This window comes from Tamandua tetradactyla, chromosome 9 (assembly GCF_023851605.1).
Source record: "Tamandua tetradactyla isolate mTamTet1 chromosome 9, mTamTet1.pri, whole genome shotgun sequence".
Taxonomy (NCBI): Eukaryota; Metazoa; Chordata; class Mammalia; order Pilosa; family Myrmecophagidae; genus Tamandua; species Tamandua tetradactyla.
This window is the reverse complement of record NC_135335.1, coordinates 57,422,493-57,442,367: the sequence shown is the minus strand read 5'-3', so window position 1 is coordinate 57,442,367 and position 19,875 is coordinate 57,422,493. Positions and strand designations below refer to the sequence as shown.

At 42.3% G+C, this 19,875-nt stretch overlaps 1 protein-coding gene across 9 annotated transcripts in view; it reads left to right on the top strand.

The window, feature by feature from the left end:
* SEMA5A (semaphorin 5A) overlaps positions 1–19,875 on the top strand; it is a 574,926-nt gene that overhangs the window by 538,275 nt on the left and 16,776 nt on the right. For all 9 annotated transcript variants that reach the window (XM_077116834.1, XM_077116833.1, XM_077116837.1 and 6 more), the window contains 2 exons: positions 4,711–4,936; positions 13,459–13,677. In XM_077116834.1, coding sequence (XP_076972949.1) covers positions 4,711–4,936; positions 13,459–13,677 — 445 coding nt within the window. The remainder of the gene's footprint in view (positions 1–4,710; positions 4,937–13,458; positions 13,678–19,875) is intronic.

The following is a 19,875-nucleotide window of genomic DNA, read 5'->3' as shown; positions in this document are numbered from 1 at the left end:
AAGGGTTGCATTGCCTTCTGAGGACATGACCTCCGTTTTAAGTACAAAAGAAAAAGTACATGTGTGTTCTATCTAGTTTTTCACACAAATGGGTTTATGGCATTTATTGAGGCTAGTTTTTCACTTAGGAGAAAGCATCTAAGAAAAATGCTATAATATAGCATGCTATAAACAAAGTGAAATGAAGTCATCTATCTTTCTCATACTTGTTGGCATGGAGATAAGGAGCACCAGGTTAAGCTGGGGAACAAAAGGTGAGAGGGTATTAAATCAGGGAACCAGTGATGATCTGTACACATATTTTCTGTTTAAAGCCTGATGTGATAAACATGAATGAGAACTCCTGTTGTCCATTGAAAAAATTTTAAAGATTCATTATAAATAAAGCAGCCTAAAAGGAATCACTAGAACAGTGACAAAATAAAGGTTTTAATAGTCTGCCAAGTAAAGTTGGTGGGGTGGACACACACAGCTACATTCTCTCATGGTGGAACCCCCCCACCCCATAGCAGGCTGAACTGTGGCCTCATGGTCACATCCTATCCCTTGGAACTAATGACATTTCCTGCATGGGCATCAGGGACTTTGCAGATGTGACCAAGTTAGGGACAGTGAGGCGGGAAGGTTGTCCTAGATTTTCTAGGTGGGCCTGATGGAACCAGGAGATATCACATAAGGGGGAGGTGGGAGAAGTCAAAGTTATAAGAAATGGCCAAGTGATGGAAGCAGAGAGAGAGAATGGAGGTCTGGAAGTGGGGAGAGGTCAGGAAGAGGACTCTCTCCCTGGGCCCTGGAGAGAACAAGATCTGCTGGAACCTTGTTTTTAACCCAGTGAACCCATTTCAGTCATCAGATTTGCCAACCTGTTAGATGATAATTCATGTTGTTTTAAGCCACCATGTTTGTGGTGAATTGTGGCAGCCAACAAAAGCTAGTACACCTGCTAATACAATATTAAAGGGAATGTTTTCATGGTGAACCCACAGGGAAAAAAAGAGAGGAATAGGCAGAAAACATTGCAATCTGTAGCATATCCGTGGAAACTGAATCTAGAGGGGAATGATAGAGACTCTTCTGACAGTTCGGAAATTGACACCCTCCATTCTCAGGTAATGGCAAAGTAAGGTTTGGGTGAAGTCTCCTAAAGAAGTTATCAGAGTCCCTGGACCAGCAGGCACTGGGCACGCTGACCTAGGGACTCAGCCTGAACAGGAGGAGGCAGAGAATGGCTAATTTCTGGGTACAGGGTGCCCAGCCTCCTCCTCCACTGGCTCCCAGCCCCTAGCCATGCAGCCTGCACTCTCCTGGCAGGGAGGAAACAGACAACTCTTCTTCCAACTCTTCTTCCAGGCCCCTGAAAAACTACCTGGAAGGACTCTTGCAGTTTTCTTCACCTAAATGACTCAGCCAGGTCATGCCACCATGGACAAGCCCTCTCTCCCCTCTGTGCTTAGGTCCCCCAATTAAACTTTTTACCATATGTTCTTAAATATGAACAGAAAACAAAGAATGTCAGACATCTGATGTAAGCATCTAGTGTGAAAGATAGAGACCCAGTAAGCAATTTGGAGGATACAGAAGCTACAAGAAGGAAGGAAACCTCAAAAGAATTATCATTCTTACATAACAGAAAATAGCGCAACCAGGAAACTAAGACTAGTGTAACTATAATAAAGAAATAATTGAGAACCCCCCCCCAAAAAAAAAGCTTTGGACTATTTAAAATATGATAGCAAAGGTGAAAATCTCAATAATGATTTTGGATGATAAAGTTGAATAAATCTCCAAGGAAGTAGAGAAGCAAGAAGAGGTCAAAAATGTGCAATAAAAGGTCAATTTAAAGGATGAGTCCAGGAATTCTATATCCAAAAAACATTCAGCATTACTGGGTGGGATCTTTTTTATTCTTCCCATGGAGATGTGTCTCCACCCATTCAAAGTGGAGGGGACTGTTCTGGGAAAAGCTTTATAGCCACAAGAGCCACCAGAATTGACAGAGCCCTAGGCATTGAAGAGAAAGCTAGCAGATGTCACCATGTGCCTTTCCAGTTGAGAGAGAAACCTTGAATGTCATCAGCCTTCTTGAACCAAGGTATCTTTCCATGGATGCCTTAGATTGGACATTTTTATAGCCTTGCTTTAATTTGGATATTTTAACGACCTTAGAACTGTAAGCTTTCAACTTATTAAATTCCTTTTTTTAAAAGCTATTCCATTTCTGGCAGCTTACTAACCAGAACAGGTTGGAGGTGGGGAGTGGGTGAAGCAGAGAAAACATATAGAGAAATAATCAACAAAATCGCCAAGAAAATTTCTAGATCCAAGGACATCAATTTCTAAATTGAAGTAATTCATCAAGTGACATAAACTTAAGTATGGATGGCATTTCAGTACCCTGGGGAAAAGAGATTCTCCAAGATCCAGAGAGACATTTTTTTAAAGGTCACATGCAAAAGACTAGAACTCAAACTAGCTTCAGATTTCTTAACAGCAACCCTGTAACTTAGAACATTAGCTTCAGAACTTGGAAGGAAAATTATTCCCAACCTAAATTGACTGACAACTTTTAGTCAAGTTTAAGGGTAGCATACAGATATTTGGAATAATAAAGAAAAGAATTAAAACGCACCTTTCAAGTGTCTTTTTTTAGCACGATTATGGAGGATATGCTCCATCAAAAGGAAGATCAACCAAGAAAGAGGAAGCCTTTGGATACAAGAAACAGAAGATCCTAGGGGAAAAGAGAAAGGGCCCCCCACATGGAAGTGAAGGACCACAGAGAGGCACCCAGGAGAGAGGATGACTATGCCAGGTTGGAGCTGGTAGAGGGTCCTCAGAGGAATTTAGGTAGGAATATGCAATTTGCATTTTAGGTAGGAATATGCAATTTGCACTTCCTGATGGGGGCTGAATTAATGATAAGTTCATAGAGACTGCAGCCACCCCAGTAAAGAAGGTAACTACTGGCTCGGACTGGAAGGGAATTGGACAAGAGACGAAAAGCAGTCTACCACCCACCTCAGGGTAGATAGTGTTCGCTTATCACTGCAACTACTGGATATTGAGCTAACCAAAATTCCAGTGGACATACAGTAAGATGATGGGGAAATGGGAAAGCTCCATTAATGTCACAGACAAAGTGAGTGACATAGGGAGAAAAGGGCTAACTCCTCTTTTTCTATAGTGCCCAGCTAATGGACCAGGTTTAGTCCTGGAAAATTCAAGTTGTTAGCTATATGGAGAGAAATGCCAAAATATATACAACTAAAAGGGATGAGGAAAGGATGGAGCAGTTCTCTTGTTTTAGAGTAAAGCTTACAGAACTACATAACTCTTACTATGTGTGTATATTTAAGATTGATTTATAAAATCACTTACAAAGTATGGCAATAGATGGATGTTTTATGGTAATGGGTTTTCCCTCTAGTGAAATATCCTTTATCCTCAAATGGAGCAGTCCTGATGTGACACTCTATCCAAAGCCAAGCCCTACATCCCTTCCATTTGGCCCTGTTCCTGGAGCAGTGTTTGGAAATCTGGCCAGATAAATCATTAAGTGCTTTACACAGATTTTAATAATCACAGTCCTAAGTTTCATACCCCCACCCCCTACACGTACTATGCCCCATTTTCCAGACCTTCAGATGTACTCTAGCTGTGCACAGCTACCCACAGCCATCCCACTTCTTACAAGGGAGGTATCTGATAGTAAAGGAAGGGAGAACTGAACAATGCCGATGAACTGTTACAGGTCATCCAAGGTACAGACTGGTGAAATGATGAGAAACGTCTTCCAGCTGAAAGGCGATCATGTATCAAGTTATCATTCGCATATGCTTCTACACTACTACTTCGAATTTGTGATTCCAGAGTTTACAATATTTGTTTACTGTTATATATTATAAAATGCAAATTCTTGTTCCATCATCTTATATTTAATCTTTGAAGGGAAACAGCTAAACTTGGCCTCAGAATAATCAGTAATTTCAGTTAGTTCTGTGAAAGGAAGATGATTTTTATGTGATCATTTTTTGTTCACATATAAATGTTTATTGTCTCATTCTCATTGACTCAGGAGAAATTGTGCAGATTCCTTTAGGAGTTGATTTGATCCCTAAATAGTCTGTTAAATGCCTTGTCAAAGAAAACTGAATCACCAATAATTATCAATATGAAAGGTTTACTACAAGAGAAACTGCTGGAGCAGAGAGCTCATACCTAAGAGTCTCAAAATAGTTAGCAAGTTACATTGGATTATAAAAGTAACCAGGGGATTTCCAAGGTGGGGGTTAAAATAACTGGTTGACATTTAGGTTCCTTACTATAAAGGAAGGTCTTAAAAGATGGGGAATGATCATAGATTAGTTATTGGAGTATATACATCCATTTCTAATAGACTATCTCTACTAGACCCTCAGCAGTTTGTTTCTAATTGCTGCTTAAACTGCAACTTTTGCAGGATACCTTCTGTATTTTCAGAAAGCCCTGCTTTGATCTTTAAACTTTAGAAAATCCCTGCAACTTCTCAGAACAGGGGTCACTCTTGGCAACATAAGTGCAGGCACCCAATTTATTTTACCTAGAAGCCTGAGTATAAATGTTTTCTCAAGGAGCAGGCGAATGTCCTAGAAGCCAAGGTTGTGAGCAGCCCTGCGAGTGGGCCCTGTGCACACTGCGTGGTGAACCCAGCCCTCACCTTTCCTTCCGCAGGAGTACCAGCCCTGCAACACCAATCCGTGCCCCGAGCTGAAGAAGACCACGCCCTGGACGCCGTGGACACCCGTCAACATCTCCGACAACGGCGGCCACTACGAGCAGCGCTTCCGGTACACGTGCAAGGCCCGCCTGCCCGACCCGAACTTGCTGGAAGTGGGAAGACAGAGGATTGAAATGCGCTACTGTTCTAGCGACGGGACCAGCGGCTGCTCCACAGATGGTGAGTAGAGGTCGGATAGGGCGGTCAGTCCGGCCTTGGGTCTTAGCGCTCATGTCCCAGGAGAGCAGAAGGCAGTTTTTCTTTTTGGCTGTTTTAGGGTTTGGCGATCATTATGGCAATGACTGACTTTATAGCAAATTGATCAGGAGACCCTGACTGCAGGAATTCAGTGACATGTTGAGGCAGCCTCTGTGAATTCGACCCTTAAAATAACACTGTAATGATTAGATGTCTGGAATAGCCATGCAAAATTTATTTAATGTCAGAAATTATATTGAGGAAGGCTCTAAGGTCTGCCATAGTCTTTCTGGCACTAATATAAGGTGTAAATAAGCTTTTACTTTATCCTCGAACTGAATATAGACAGTGAAAGTGGATATTTACATTTATACCTATAAGAGAATCTTTCTGTTAAAAAGTACAGAGTGTTGGGATTCGGTAGTAGGCTTGGAAATCACTTTGCCCCTCATGTTGTCCAGACCCCTTGAATGCCATGTGCATCCCACGGAGAAAGCCAGAGGTGGGACAGAATGCCCACCCTCTGCTTAGGCCCTCAAGTGGTTCACATCTCCCTGCAGCTCAGCTGTCTCCACGTGGAAGGAGCCCAAGGGGGTGAGCCAGCAGGGGTAAAGGTCTGAAAGCTTCATTCCCTCCTCCCTCTCCAGGTCTCCTTGCATTCTTACCCAATTTAACAAGATCTCTCCCATTCTCAAAAGAAAACAAACACTCAGAGATGGGTCCTCGGAGCCAAGGGACGATGGTTGTGGGATGAGAAGAACCATCGTCATGTCTTGCTCTAGACCACTCAACCCTTTCTCGGCACTTCTAGGTTTATGGTTCTGCTTTATTCCATCAATATGAATGTGATATAAAGGGCCAGGTAATGATAATATCATTTTCAGAGAAGAAGCCTTAGTCCCAGAGAGACTGGCCTTGACAAATGCCACAGAGCTGGGGAGTCTCCATATTGGGCGACATGGGTAGATTTCTCTCTTCACGCTCTGGAATGGACAGTCTGCAATCTGGGTGTGATAAATTCATGGAGTTGTGGTAAATCTTCTCAGATATTGCTACAGAATAAGGGCCACCAGTTACACATTACAGATCCCTGGTTAGCAGGGAGGCCATCTTGAAACTTCCAGGCTGGATGCATGATGGGTCAAGGGATGCCATCAGGGGCCAGTTACTTTAAAAGCATGCTCCCGCACAGCTCACTGTTACTGATGTCAGTTCTCTCCTAATCTCAAGCAATTCTGCTCACTGTAGTTCAGTAATTATGCACATTTGTTTGTGGTTTCCTTAAAAAAAAAAGGGCTACTTTACTCAACTTTATGTGAATAAATCTACAATGTGTAACAAATAAAATTCACCATATTTGCCAAGTGTCTTGGCTTTCTAAAGCTGCAAACATACAGCATACCAGAATTGGACTGGCTTTTAAAAATGGATATTTATTAATTTACAAGTTTATAGTTCTGAGATCTTAAAAGTATCCAAATTAAGGCATCAACAGGAGGATGCCTTCTCTGAAGAAAGGCTGCTGCCATCTGGGACACTTCTATCACATGGGAAGGCTCGTGGTTGGTGTCTTCTGGTCCTTCTGTTCCCAAGTTTCATTGTTTTCAGCTTCTGGGTATCCTTCCTTGCTTCTTAGAGCTTTTTTTCCTACACTCTCCTGGCTTTTTCTGTTCCTTTTCCCCTCGTAAAGGACTCCAGTAAAAAGATGAAAACCAACCTTGAATGGGCTATGTCACATCTCAATTAAAATAACCTAACCAAAAGGCAACAGCTTCAAACCAGGACAATGGGGTTCTCTTGAGAAACTGAACCAACAGAATATATATATGTGTGTGTGTGTGTGTGTGTGTGTGTGTGTATGTGTGTATATATATATATATATACAGAGAGAGAGAGAGAGAGAAATTTAATTTAAGCAATTGGCTCATGCAATTGTGGGGACCAGCAAGTCTGAATTCCATAGAGCAGAAAAATTCCGGTAAGACTGATACCAAGTCTTGAGTCCAGAATCCATGGGAGAGGCCCACAGTTTGGGAACTCAAGGAGGAATAAATGGTGTAATCTTGAGCAGAGTTTCTTCTTTATACTGTATCGTGGATTGGAGTTATGTACCCCAGAAAAACATGTTCTTAATCTTAGTCCATTTCTATGCATATGTGAATCGATTGTCAATAGGAACTTTTGATGAGGTTATTTCAGTTAAGGTGTTGCCCAACTCAGTCAGGATGGATCTTAATCCTATTCCTGAAGCTCTTATAGGAAAAGCCCGAGAGAAAAGCTTTGGGAGCAGCCAGATTCTGGAAGTCAACAGAACCAGGAATAGAATTGAGGAGAGGTCACCATGTGCATTACCATGTGACAGAAAAGCCAAGGACCAAGGATTGCCAGCAGCTAGCCCAGAACTTCAGTTCTGGGGAGAAAGCATCACCTTGACTTGGGACATCTCCTAGCCTCAAGCCCAGCAAGCCATTAAATTTCATTGTGTAAGCCAACAATTGCATAGTGTTTGTTTTATCAGCTAGGAAACTGAAATACTCTGGGACCCTTAATTCTTTGTTCTAGAGGTTTCCAGCGATTGGATGAGGCCCACCCATGTTATGGAGGGCAGTTCCCTTTACTTAAAGTCAGATGACTGTATATGCTAATCCCATCTACAAAATACCTCCAGGGCATTATCTAAGCCAGTGTTTGACCAGACAGTTGGACAACCAAGTTGACACATCAAATTAACCAACTCAACCACAATACTTGAAAGAAAAATTATATCTAGAAACAAGACCTTGCTCCTGTATCTCTCTTCCAGCTTTATGAAAGGCAGGGTCCTGCAGTGTTTAGGACCGAGGGCTCCTGAGTCAGGATGCCTGGATTAAATTTAAGACTCCACACCCTACTATCTGTGTGCCCTCAGGCAGATTACTTGACTTCTCTGTCACTTGAATCCCTCATCGGTTAAATGGGGACTCATAATCTTAGATTTAATGAGTTGATACATGTAAAAAGTTTGAAATAGCATCCAACTCAAAGTAAACACACCATATATGTTAGTTACTTCTGTTAGTTTTTTGCTATGTCTGTATTGAAGACAAACTAGGTCACCAAAAGCTTTGCTAAGAAACATTGAGAAATTTCATTTGAGATCATTTAAAAAAAAAAAAAAACCTGCTATACAGTAGACTATAAGGCTATGTAGTAAGAGTTAAGACAGTAGGAATTGTGAATTTATCTACAGTATAATTGCTGGTTTTCATATCCCCACACTGTTTTAGAGAAAGGCAATAAAATTACAGTTGGAATCTTTGCACCAAGAGAAAATTTTGCTTAAAACAAAGCCCAAATCACATTACAAAATTAAGATAACATAGGGATGCTACTTAAGATATAAGCAGTGTCTTCCTTCCAGGGCTGACTGGAAGCACAGCCCTGCTCCCTGGAGCCCACACTCTTGCTCTGTCCCTCTTCCACCATGATGGTCACTATTCTGGTTTCTTGCCGGTCATACAGATGGTTGACTTCTTTCAACAGTTTGGAGGACAGACAAGCAAATTGATCAAATGGCATAGGCTGGGGCTTGAAAGAAATGCACTGTGATAATCAGGAGGCAGCCCTGTGCTAAAAATTAAAAAATTAACTTTAGAAATGAGTTTAAAATTCACAACCGCATTAACACCTACTTCTCGCCATTGCTAATTCCTCATGTTTGCCCCTACCCCACCGAGTGGTGCAAGAGTGATTAGTGGACTACCGCCTGCAGGGAAAGCCCTTAATTCCTCTTTAGCCTGTCTCCCAAGTTGCTCCAGATTTTCTTAAAGCTAATTTACTTTAAAACACGATCATATTTGGAGTGGGGTTTGTTCACAAATGAAAATTAAATAATTCATGTTCAAATGGTTTACTCTCCTCTTTCACCTGATTCTTTTTAAATGGTTGCAGATTAATCCAGCCAATATGTTCCAGGGATATGCAAGTCAATTCCTGAAAAAGCTAAAGAAGCATCAGATTAAAATGTGCCTATCATCATTGATTGCATGTCCTCTGATAAAGAAAATTAAGTTTATTAAAATGCCAGCTTTGAGTTTTGAGGAGGTCAAAGAAAATATCAGCCAAACATGATGCCAATCCAAACATGTAACTAAAATGCATAGTAAATTCCACAAGTAGAAAATAAGAAATGCTAGAAAAAATATTATGTGTGAGTGTATGTGTTTGTGTGTGTGTGTATATATATACATACATACATATATAATATATAGGTTTCTGTGTGTATATATTTGAATTAAAGTATTACATTAATAAAATAAATCAAGTCTATATATACATAAGTATACAACTAACATATATAAACATATTGTGGATACAAATATATTCTATGTAGACCTTTAGAATGAGATCTGGAAAACTTTTGTGACAGTCTACTCTATGGCAGATATGTTGTACTTTTATTTCACATCCCTCTTAATAATCTTGAGAAGTAAATATTGTGATGGCAATTTTACAATTATAGAAAATGAGAATTCAGAGTTTAATATGCCAAATATGCCACTGTGTAGCAACAAAGAGCTGAGACTTAGATGTCCATCTGGATCCAAAATGTTTGTGTGCCTTTCACTCCTGGTCATAGCTGAGTAACTTCTCTTGAGCCAGTCTTACTACATATAACCCTAAACTCTGGATCAAATGTTTTAAAAATCCCTATAAAGGCATTGGAAAGCAACCCCAAAGCATGCAGACTCTGGAAAATGCATGTACTGAGTGAGTTATGCTTTTTTTTTTTTTTTTTTCACTTGTAAAATGACTTGTAGCTTGAAGCCTAGCCCCAGCCTGCCCTATTTAGGTCATCTAAATAGGGCAGTAGTACCCCGAATGCTTCAGAGAACGTCATGACAACCACAGCATCTAAGACATGAGAAGGCAAATTCCTAAAAAGAAGACCGAAGGGCAGCAGTCCAATTCTATGTGTACATTCTGCACACATCCCTGGCTCTTAGCTGAACCTCATGTGCCCAGAACATTCTCCCATATACAGCCCAACCAAGATTAAAAGACATGAAGAGGTAGGTGTGCTACGGCACACCAAAGGAAAGATAGCGTTTACAGGTTCAGTTCAGCCACGTTAACTTCCTGACAAAACTGAACAAAGTAAAATAAAAATTAGTACTCCTGAGAAGAACATAACAGGATCCAAAGTCTCTACACTGTATAATTCACAATGTGCAGGATATAACCCAAAATGTCTCTGCACAGAAGATAATGAAAAAATATGACTCATAATCAAGAAAATACAATCAGCCAAGACCAACTCAAAGTAAGCTGGAATTTGAAATTGTCAGACATGGACTTTAAAGCAACTCTTAAGACTTTGCTCAAGGGTGTAAAGGAAAATATGCTGGTAATAATGAGAAAGATAGTAAATTTTGGTAGAGAAATAGAAACTGTAAAAACAGAACTAAATGGAAATTTTACAAATTAAAACTGAAATAAAATAATTCACAGGATGGACTTAACAGTAAATTGCAGATAACAGGAAAGAGTCAATGAACTTGAACAAGGATCAAAAGGAGTTATCTAGTTTGAAGAACAAAGGGAAAAAACATTAAAAAGTGAATGAAACTTCAAGAACTTTAGGAAATATTCAAAGTTCCTGGATTTCTAGCAAAAGAAATGGCGAATGTCTCCACTCTTCTTTAAATTAGAAACCTGAGATTTTTACCTCAAGGTTTCGTTTTAGGTATCTGATTTATGTGATGATTTTATTTTAAGAGTATGTATGTATTTTGATTTTTAAAAGCCTTTCAAAAAGCTTCTTTTTTAAAAAAAAATATTTTTATTGAGAAATCTCTACACACAAAAAGCTTCTTAATCTGATCTATGGAAACTCCTGTCAGTAAAATCCTCTCACTTGCATTTATGAGATGGATCAAATCTGAATATTATTCCAGGACAAATCTAGCCTTTTCAAGACACTCCTCTGAGGAGGGGCTGCTATTTTTTCCTGAAGCCAGTCACTTCAACAGGACCGGCACAGGGAAAGCTTTGTTTCAGATAAAGCAAGTTGTGTGTCCTGGATGTGAATAACGTAAGCCCACTCTTAGCTGCTAAGCATTTTCTATCTCTTAAGGAGAGGACTTCATAGAAAGGATTTTTTTTTCAATCTGAACATTTTTCTGCACATATTATGTCTTAACTCCTATTTTAAAATTTTGAAAATTGGAAATGAAAATATGAAGCACATTGCTCTTATTTATTTGCCTTAATATTTTTTCATTGGTGTTAAGTGCATTTTCTTATTTATGGAGCTTACTACACTCCCACACGGTGACCAGTGGGGAGTATGGGGTTGCTGTGGTGGCGTTGAAAAGTTGCTATGATGTAACTTTAATTAGACAGCGATGGAAAACTTGTACAGCAATGTTTAGTTTCCCCTGCTTTACTCTTTGACCCTGTGGGGACCCAGCACTGATGGAACAATCTTCATTGCTTCTTTCACCAGGCATGAAAGGCAAGAGAGAAAGGACATTTCCCTTAGAATTTCCCCCAAACCCTGCTGTACATAGAGTGCGTTATATATATGTTGTCAGTATATAGAGAGTACAGTATATATATTATCCACAGGAACAATATGTATGTAATAAAATATCTGGAGATAAGTAACTGAAGGCCCATTTTGGAAATGTGCATGTCATAGGACCAGTGTACCCTCCAATTAGATTTGCCAGTAAGAAAACATAAGATAGCCAGTTAAATCTGAATTTCCAGTTTTTTCAGCCTATTTTTATTATGTCTGTAGCATGAACTTTTAAGTATATGTGTGTCCCACGCAGTTGTTTTAGTATGAGTATGTCCTTGCAATTTAGTAGAAGTATGTCCCATGCAGTGGTTGAGATACACTGATCCTAAAATATTTATTTGTCGCTTATCTGAAATTCTAATTTTAAAATCCTGTATTTTTATCTTATCTCCATTCATTCACTCCCTTATTTTCAAAGCAGGCTGCCCAATAACATTATTTCTCATGACATCAAATTGTAACAGAAAAAATGAATTATGTTGTTTCTTTGCACATTCATTTTATTCTACTCTCTGAACATGTATTTTTATTCTTCCCATTCTCAGATACATACAAAAGCTGGTCTTTGTTTTAAATGTTAGAAATGTGAACTAAGGAAAAATTCAATACGCGTGTATAAAAGGTGTCCTCTGTTTCTTAACACTGGCGTATCACGGACGTGAGTTTAATAAAACGACTTAAACCTCAATGGCTTCAAGTTCTAATCACACACCATCCAGGCTCTTGTTACTGAATCTTGAAAATGCAAAATTGGACTCCTTGCCTCTGACCACACAAGATTAGACATAATTGTGTTTTGTTGTTCTTTATTGACTGACTACACATACTGGTTCATAACAGAGAGTCACTTCTGATCTCTTTTCTCCAAAGAGTACCTTGCCTGCATTTCTGAGCCAGGGTTCCTAAACAAACAGGAAACAAGCTTGACAGTGGCCATGTGTCTCAGTACATTTACCTTCTCATGACCATACTTCTCCAGAATGCTGTTGCCTACTCCAAGACTTATTCAACCCTGCCTACATTTGAGGAAATGTTTAAATAGTTTTCAACATCCTAAGCATTTTGACTAAAATGAACATGGGTTCTGACTGTGGCTAATTAAGTAATTTAGCAGGTGTAAAGTGGTGTGCCGCACCTGACATACAAGTATTCCAAGCCTGTGAGCTGTTATTTCCTACCACAACAAATCCCACTCCCCCACCATCCTATTGCTGCTGCTTGTGCCACTATGTCGGTTCCTAGAAGCACATCTTGTTAACAGTGTTGTGAGCCTCGGGGAGCATGTGCTGTGTTGAAAGGTCATTTGGGATGGGTTCAGTTCTCAGGCACAAGCACATTCCATGGCTCAGGTCAAGAACACATCCCTGTCTTCATGGGCTGTGATCCAACAGTAGTTAGCACAGCTCCTTTCACCACCACTCACTCAGTTTTGAAAGGTTAGCAGGGGAAGGGACGGGTTTAGAAAAGGTCTGAACATGTGTCCACTTTCCCAGCTTTATGGTCTTAGTGGCACGCCCTGCTGCTTGGGGGAAGGGTAGCTCCAGAGTATACCTGCAGGTTGCAGGGCTCTTACCTGCTTGCTGGAGAATGCCTGAGGGAAGTTGAGAAGGTTGTATTTTCTTTGTAAGAGTTTTTTTCCCTCAGAAAAATATGTCAAGTCAGAAATATAAGACCATTACTTTGTAAGGACTTTGTCACATTGGAAATTGAGTTACCACACTCTTATTTAAGGCAATTGCAGGAAAATAAGCTAGAGTTATTGGAGGTTGGCACTCAATGGTAATGGTTTTTTGGCTTCAACTGAATATGAGGGTGTTTGACTGAATCTGAGAGTATTTTTATAGAAATAGAGTGGGCAGGGGACCCAGCATGGAAATTAACACGGCCTATGTTGCTCAGAGAACTGTTGACCAAGTCACATTGGCCTTTCCCTTGGCAGGCCTTTCTGGTGACTTCCTGCGTGCCGGGCGGTACTCGGCCCACACGGTAAACGGGGCCTGGTCGGCCTGGACGTCCTGGTCCCAGTGCAGCCGCGACTGCAGCCGGGGTATTAGAAACCGGAAGCGTGTTTGCAACAACCCCGAGCCCAAGTACGGTGGGATGCCTTGCCTGGGGCCAGCCCTGGAGTACCAGGAATGCAACATCTTGCCCTGTCCAGGTGAGTGGACTGAGTAACCCGGAAAAGGCCTCAGAAGGCCATCTAGCTTTCTAAGGCTCAACCAGCCTCCCTGGCTTTGCGCTTGGTGTCTTTGTCCTTAATAAACCTCTCCAGTGAAGCCATCACCTCTTGAATTAACCCAATGTGCCACAAAAAAAAAAAAAAAGAAAGAAAGAATGGAGGAGTCCTCAATTCCTCCTCCATTCTCCTCAGCTGACTTGAGGCCAAGTTCCAAGTCATTCGACCCAGAATTAGAACCCTTAGTTCAACCCTCTTTTGGGGCCAACCTGCAGCCTCAGTTTCCTACCTGAAAAAGTCTGCCAAAGGAGGGCCCCAGACACACGAGCCTTCAGGGGCCTCTTCTTCCATAAAAGATATGCTGTATAAATGATCTTTTCCCTGTGCATTGGTGTAAAGCAAATATGATCTGGGTTGGATTATATCCTTTTTTTCCCTTTTCTGATTTAAAAGAAATGGCATTCTCACGAGCTCCTCTGCTGATTGTGGATCTAGTAGAGAAGTCGGCCCTCTGACAGGGTCTAGAGAGACCAGCCCTGAAATGAGCCTTCCAGAGGCTGTGCGCCTTTCCAGATGGTGGATCCAGCCCCCTGGGGCTGTCCCATCACCCCCCGGCCCTCTTCCCGGGTTCCAGACGCCATCGGTAATAAGCCAGATGGCCACTCAAGCAAGCGCCTGTGTTCCCTGTGGTCTTCCATACCCAGGAGAATATGCCCTCTGTCCTCATGAATTAGACCCCCTCACTCCTCTAGAAGCTGTGTTGTCTGGCTCTTCCTTCTCAGACTGACTTTCATTCCAGGGAATTCCCAAACAAGGGCAGGGCTACTAAAAGGGCTCCCCACCCAAAGCTTTGTTTGCTGACACCTTCCTAAAGAGCACCCTGTTGTTCCCCTTGGATATCCCAATCCTGGTCTTTGCATTCTTCTGTCAGGGCTTGGGTGGGGATCCATCACCTGCCCCTTCTAGCTCTCCCCCCAGGTCACGGCTGTCCCGTGATACATGCTTCCACCTGCTGTCTTTGGCCTTTGTCTTCGTGAAAGCTCTGCGAGGGCAGGGGCCTCCATGTCCATCTCACCACCGGACCCCCAGCCCTCTCATGGGCCTGGCACCTCCTGGACATACCCACGGTGTACACATGTTCAGGTGCGAGGGAGCAAGCACTTGGCTACTTGACCTTCCTGCCTGCCAGAGAACACCACTCATTTATTCATTCATTCATTCATTCCCTTTTTGGCAGACATGTCAAGATAAACCACTGGGCACTATTCAAAGGCTACACAGAGACACAGTGATGTGGCCTGGGTCAGAAAGGGACTCAGAGTTCCATGAGGAAGCATCATGTGAATAATGACAGCCTAGTGGGTCACCTTCTAATGGGCTGGTGACAAGATGCAGTGGCCTCATCAGCAAAGGACCTGCTGAGCCAGCCTTTGGAAATCACGACAGCTACACTAGGCAGGCTACTCTTAGATGGGTATTGGTGCATAGGTAGGAGTTGGCCAGATAAACGATGGGGTTGGGGAATGGGGTATCCTTCCAGATATTAGACACAATATATTAAGAAGGCACAGGATCTTAGCATTTTTTCCAGTGGTACAGGCTACTTTCTGAATTTATGCAAGGAATTATGGCAGGTCCTCATGAGTATTTGTTGGATGGGTGGATGGATGGATGGATGGATGGATAAAAACGTATATAAAACTGAAGATACAAATTTCCCAGCTCTATAGCTGAGGCTTCTGTGATGTTATGCCCATGTTATTCCACTTGGGGTATTTCTATCTGAAGTTCTCTGGCCTCAGGGGAATCCTCCACTGACCGTCCTTCAGCTTTCTCAGCCAAGCTGACGCAGAGTCTCTGGGAAAGGTCACGGAGCCGATTCTTTCCCACAGCCTCCAGCACGGACAGTGGAATTGTCCCTCCCCTGTCATTAGAGGTTGGTCTGGGCTATAAATAGGAGCAAGGCAGGGAGGCCTGGGAACCTCGGGATCCCTTTATCCACCCCCGTCTTCCTGAACTCCAGACTCAGCTCCTCACAGATGTTCGAGTCTGCAAAGGGCTCTGCATGCCAGGCACACTGTCCCATCTCAGAGCCACTCTACTGAAAGGACTCCTCTGTCGGTTTTGTCTTTATTTTAGTACATTTGGTGGTCAAGCAAGTGCATTTTTATATAACTTTATTATCTTGAAATAGCCCTGTCCTCATTTCTTTACCAAGCAAGATTTCATAGACTGTTGTGGACTTATTCTGAGCCCCCAGTGTCACTTTCCCCTTGGGAGTGGGTGAGTTCAGGTGGGCACTGGCACAACCAGTGCCCACCTTCTTTCCCACCTTCTAGAAAATTCCATAACGTATGACAAGACCCAACACCGTGAGGAAGGTTTGGCTCCTCAGCCATGTTATGGCTGTTTTTACCTCATTTAGAACGTTCTCATCCCTGTCACTTTACTGTTCCGCAGTCGTATTGTGTCCACCTCTGGTGGTATTTATTTTTCACCTTCTGTGGTATTTAATGCGTATCTTCACCTACACACTTTATCCCCAAGACTGAGAGATAGTTGGCCTTTCTTCTTCACTCTGTTTTCCTTGATGAACGTTTGGTTCAACACCAAGGACTCCAGCTAATCAGAGAAGACAGATGGCTTTCTGTTGCTAAGGAACCTTCAAATAAGCTGAAAGCAACCTCAGAGTTGTATTCAGACCCCATAAACCTTAGCACAGTAAACAAAGTCCTTTGATCAGATTTACCTAAGATGGTTCCCTTTTACCTTTGTTATGAGAAAAAATTGCTGAGTGAGAAGGTACACTGAGAGAGAATGGAATAGAAGGACAGACTCTTTCTGTCAAGATTCAGAATGTGTGCAGGTGTGTATTCTGCGGATAACTTTTTTGGACCTCTGTGGTATCTTAAGGACACTGTGCATCTTTCCATCCATGGTAGCCTTGAGCCCACAACTGTTCTATATAAACAGTTTGCAGCAAAGTCACCAGTCCTGTTCAGGGGGTGCTTTGAGGCTGGGTAGGGAGCAGGAGCACTGACTTTGGGGTCCTTAGAGGAGCATGAGGCACAGCTGTCCTCCAGGCAGAACTAGGTGATCCAGGGGAACAGACAAGGGATTTTGCCTCTCTGGCCACACATGGATGCCTGATGCTCAGGTGTTAGATAATGGTATGTTTTGTGGTTGCCATTATTTTATTTCACTCTAGTGGGCAGAACATTCAGCTAGAACTTCTAGAACAGGATTTTTAGCCTCTTCTGTTGGGCATTAATCTGTAGGGCATTAATCTGTAATGCCCTAGAATGACTTGCTTTGATTTCTTGAAAGAAACACACATCTGAGGGTTGGGATATTTGTCTAATTTTCCTATGAGCCAGCCTTCTTTGACCTAAATCAGATAGTGATACGTGTGGCATTCAGCGACTGCGAAGTTAGGTGAAACTCTTCCTGTGGTTATGTGCCCAGTGTTGTCTTCAACTGGCCATTGAGGCAGGTGCAGCCCCACCGCCCATGGGTATACAATGACCTCTGTGTGATGTGGCTTCCAGGTCCTAGAACACTCCAGGGTGGTGATGAGGGCTTGGTGGGAGGCTGAGGGGAAAGGGCTTAGAATCCTGACACTTTGCAGGTGCCCAAGTATTTAGAGCAGTTACCATGGTTATTGCTGTGATTGTCAAGAATATCATTATTTTATTCCTCTGGCATAGTTTACAGAGTGGAGAAGAGATTTCACGTGACTGGCTCTGCTGTGTCCCCTGCTGGGTTAAGTCTTTCTGGATGACTCACATTTGTTTTGTCCCCTTGGCTCCATAATCCCTGCTTCCCTGCTGTGTTCCACATTCCCTCCCCACCACCCAGGCCTGAAGACTGATTCATTAAGCTATGTATTCTGTTATTTCTGTCTTAGAAATGGATATTTAAAACTTCTTAATATGAAATGTTATCACAGTGTTGAATATCCTTTCTTAACCAGTCCATTCCACCACCCGCCTTGCCTCCAGTCACAGCTCTGGGAAGTAGGCTGAATCCTCTAACAGAAAGACTAAGAGCAGGGAACAGGAAGTGAAGGTCAGATGAGAATTGGTCTGGGGGCCCCCAGGCAATTTGCAGACCATTGCAACTATGTGGGAAAGTGAAAACATTGTTGAAGTCCTCCTTCCATTCCCTTTGGCCCTGGAAGCACAGAGATCATCCCCAGGTCTTTGGCTATATCCCAAAGGGCAGACATTGAAGGTACAAATGAAGAGGCACAGTATGATCTCTTAGTTTAAAGTTACAAGTGGGAACACTTTAGCAGCTGGATTCGGTTACAAATGCTCCCCAAACTGCACACATGGCAATCAGCGGCTGTTGAAGGAGTTGGTGCCAGGGGTATTTATGATGATGCCAGAAGGGCCACTGGGTGTAGGGAGGTCTCTCTAGACTAGACCAGGTATGAATTGGCAGTGAGCATTAGCTAAAGTGTAGGGTGTGATCAACACTGTTTGGAATGTCACAGGGCAGATTTCCATACCAACGTTTGAGATTGCTTTAGCTCTTGCATGATGGTGGATTGATTGTGAATGTGCACACTTAGTTTTGATCTGCAAGGACATCATGTAACACAGAAGCCCGTCTGGATAGATCCCTTGCCCAGTAGTTCCGGGCTCTCTTGGGTACCTGCAGGCAGCTAAGCTCTGTGCCGCCTGCAGTTTGAAAGCACTTTGATCTTCCTGCTCCTTAGTGTGGGGAATGGGCAAGCATGAGCTCACATTATAGAGGAAAAACTGCCGGGAAGGGTATCCCCAAGTGAGAATAGATGTGGGAGAGGGCTTTTATAAAATTACAAAGTTCTAGGCAAAGATATGCCTTCTATTGCCGTTACCGCTGCTAGTGTCAGCTACTTAACTAATGGCTCCTTACTCCTTATGTACCTTATTGACTATTAGAAAGGAAAATGTTCAATTCTGTAAGTTTGTATAAACATTGAATCAAAAATTCCTAGTTAGATCACAGACTCAGTTTTAAATTGAGTTCAAGTGTTCTGAATTTTTATATTTTCCAAATTAAAATACTATCACAATGATGATGTTTCTACTCGTGTTTCTCAAAAATGCTTTCCTGCTCAAGAAAAGAAAGCATTTTTTTTGCTCAAGAAAAATGGATAAAGAAAAATCACATCCCTGCCTAAAGATGTATTAAATCACAGTATGCATCTTAAAATACAAATTCGGTCATTCTAGTCCAAACAACATTGTATCCTGAATAATTTTGGCATTTCCTCTTACAATTGCTTCTTTATCTTTAGGATGCAAATAAAATAAAATAAAATACTCTCTACATACAGTAATAGCTAGTAATAGTGCATCTCTCTCCAGTTTCTTCACTTGGTTAGCTCTGGCTGCGGTGGGTTTTGTTCCCTGGGTAGGGTTCCAAGTCTTTGTTCAGAGCCTGTAGCTTTGTTCTAGGACAGGTAGCAAGAAGGAAGGGTCAGTCAAGAGTTAGCCAAAGAGCTAAACATATCTGATGATATCATAACTCAAGCTGATGTAAGGGCTGAGCTTTAGGGGTATCAGCTAAGGTAGGATGGAGCATAAAAGCCCCTGTATCCAGTTTAAGGATGCTAGACGCCGGTAGCAGAGGACAAGTGCAGAGGAAGCAGGAGGGTTAAGGAGAGGGGCCAAAGAAATGCTCTGGCTTATAAGTAGCCAAGGAACCAGCTCAGCCTCAACCTCCAAAGTCTTGGTGTAAACGTTCCTCTCTGTGGTGTGTCATTTAAACACGCTGCCAAATCTGTTGGTGGTTTGTGCTCAGTTTTGTTGTTCAGTGCCTGAATTTCCTGAGCATCTGTCACAGATCCCTGCCTCACAGGACCCGCCAGTTCTTTCCTTTATCCCACTGACATGGAGCATGGCCAAAACCCAGTTAGCAAGGAAGACTGTGACTTGAACTACTTATCTTGGATGTACACCTTGCTGGGCCAACCAGGGTGCCAATGGCAAAGGGGAGGTGTAGCTGGGAGCTGCCCCTTCATAGCTGTGGGATGCCATTCATGGTCCTTCTGGAGTCAAGGATTTTGTGCTCAATCCACTGCTCTCCTCCATCATCCACAGGCTTACATGTTACAGGGTTTAGATGTGTTTGCTGAAAAAGCAAATAGGGGGAACTGAAAGAATCATGGGGACACTACACAATGGATCC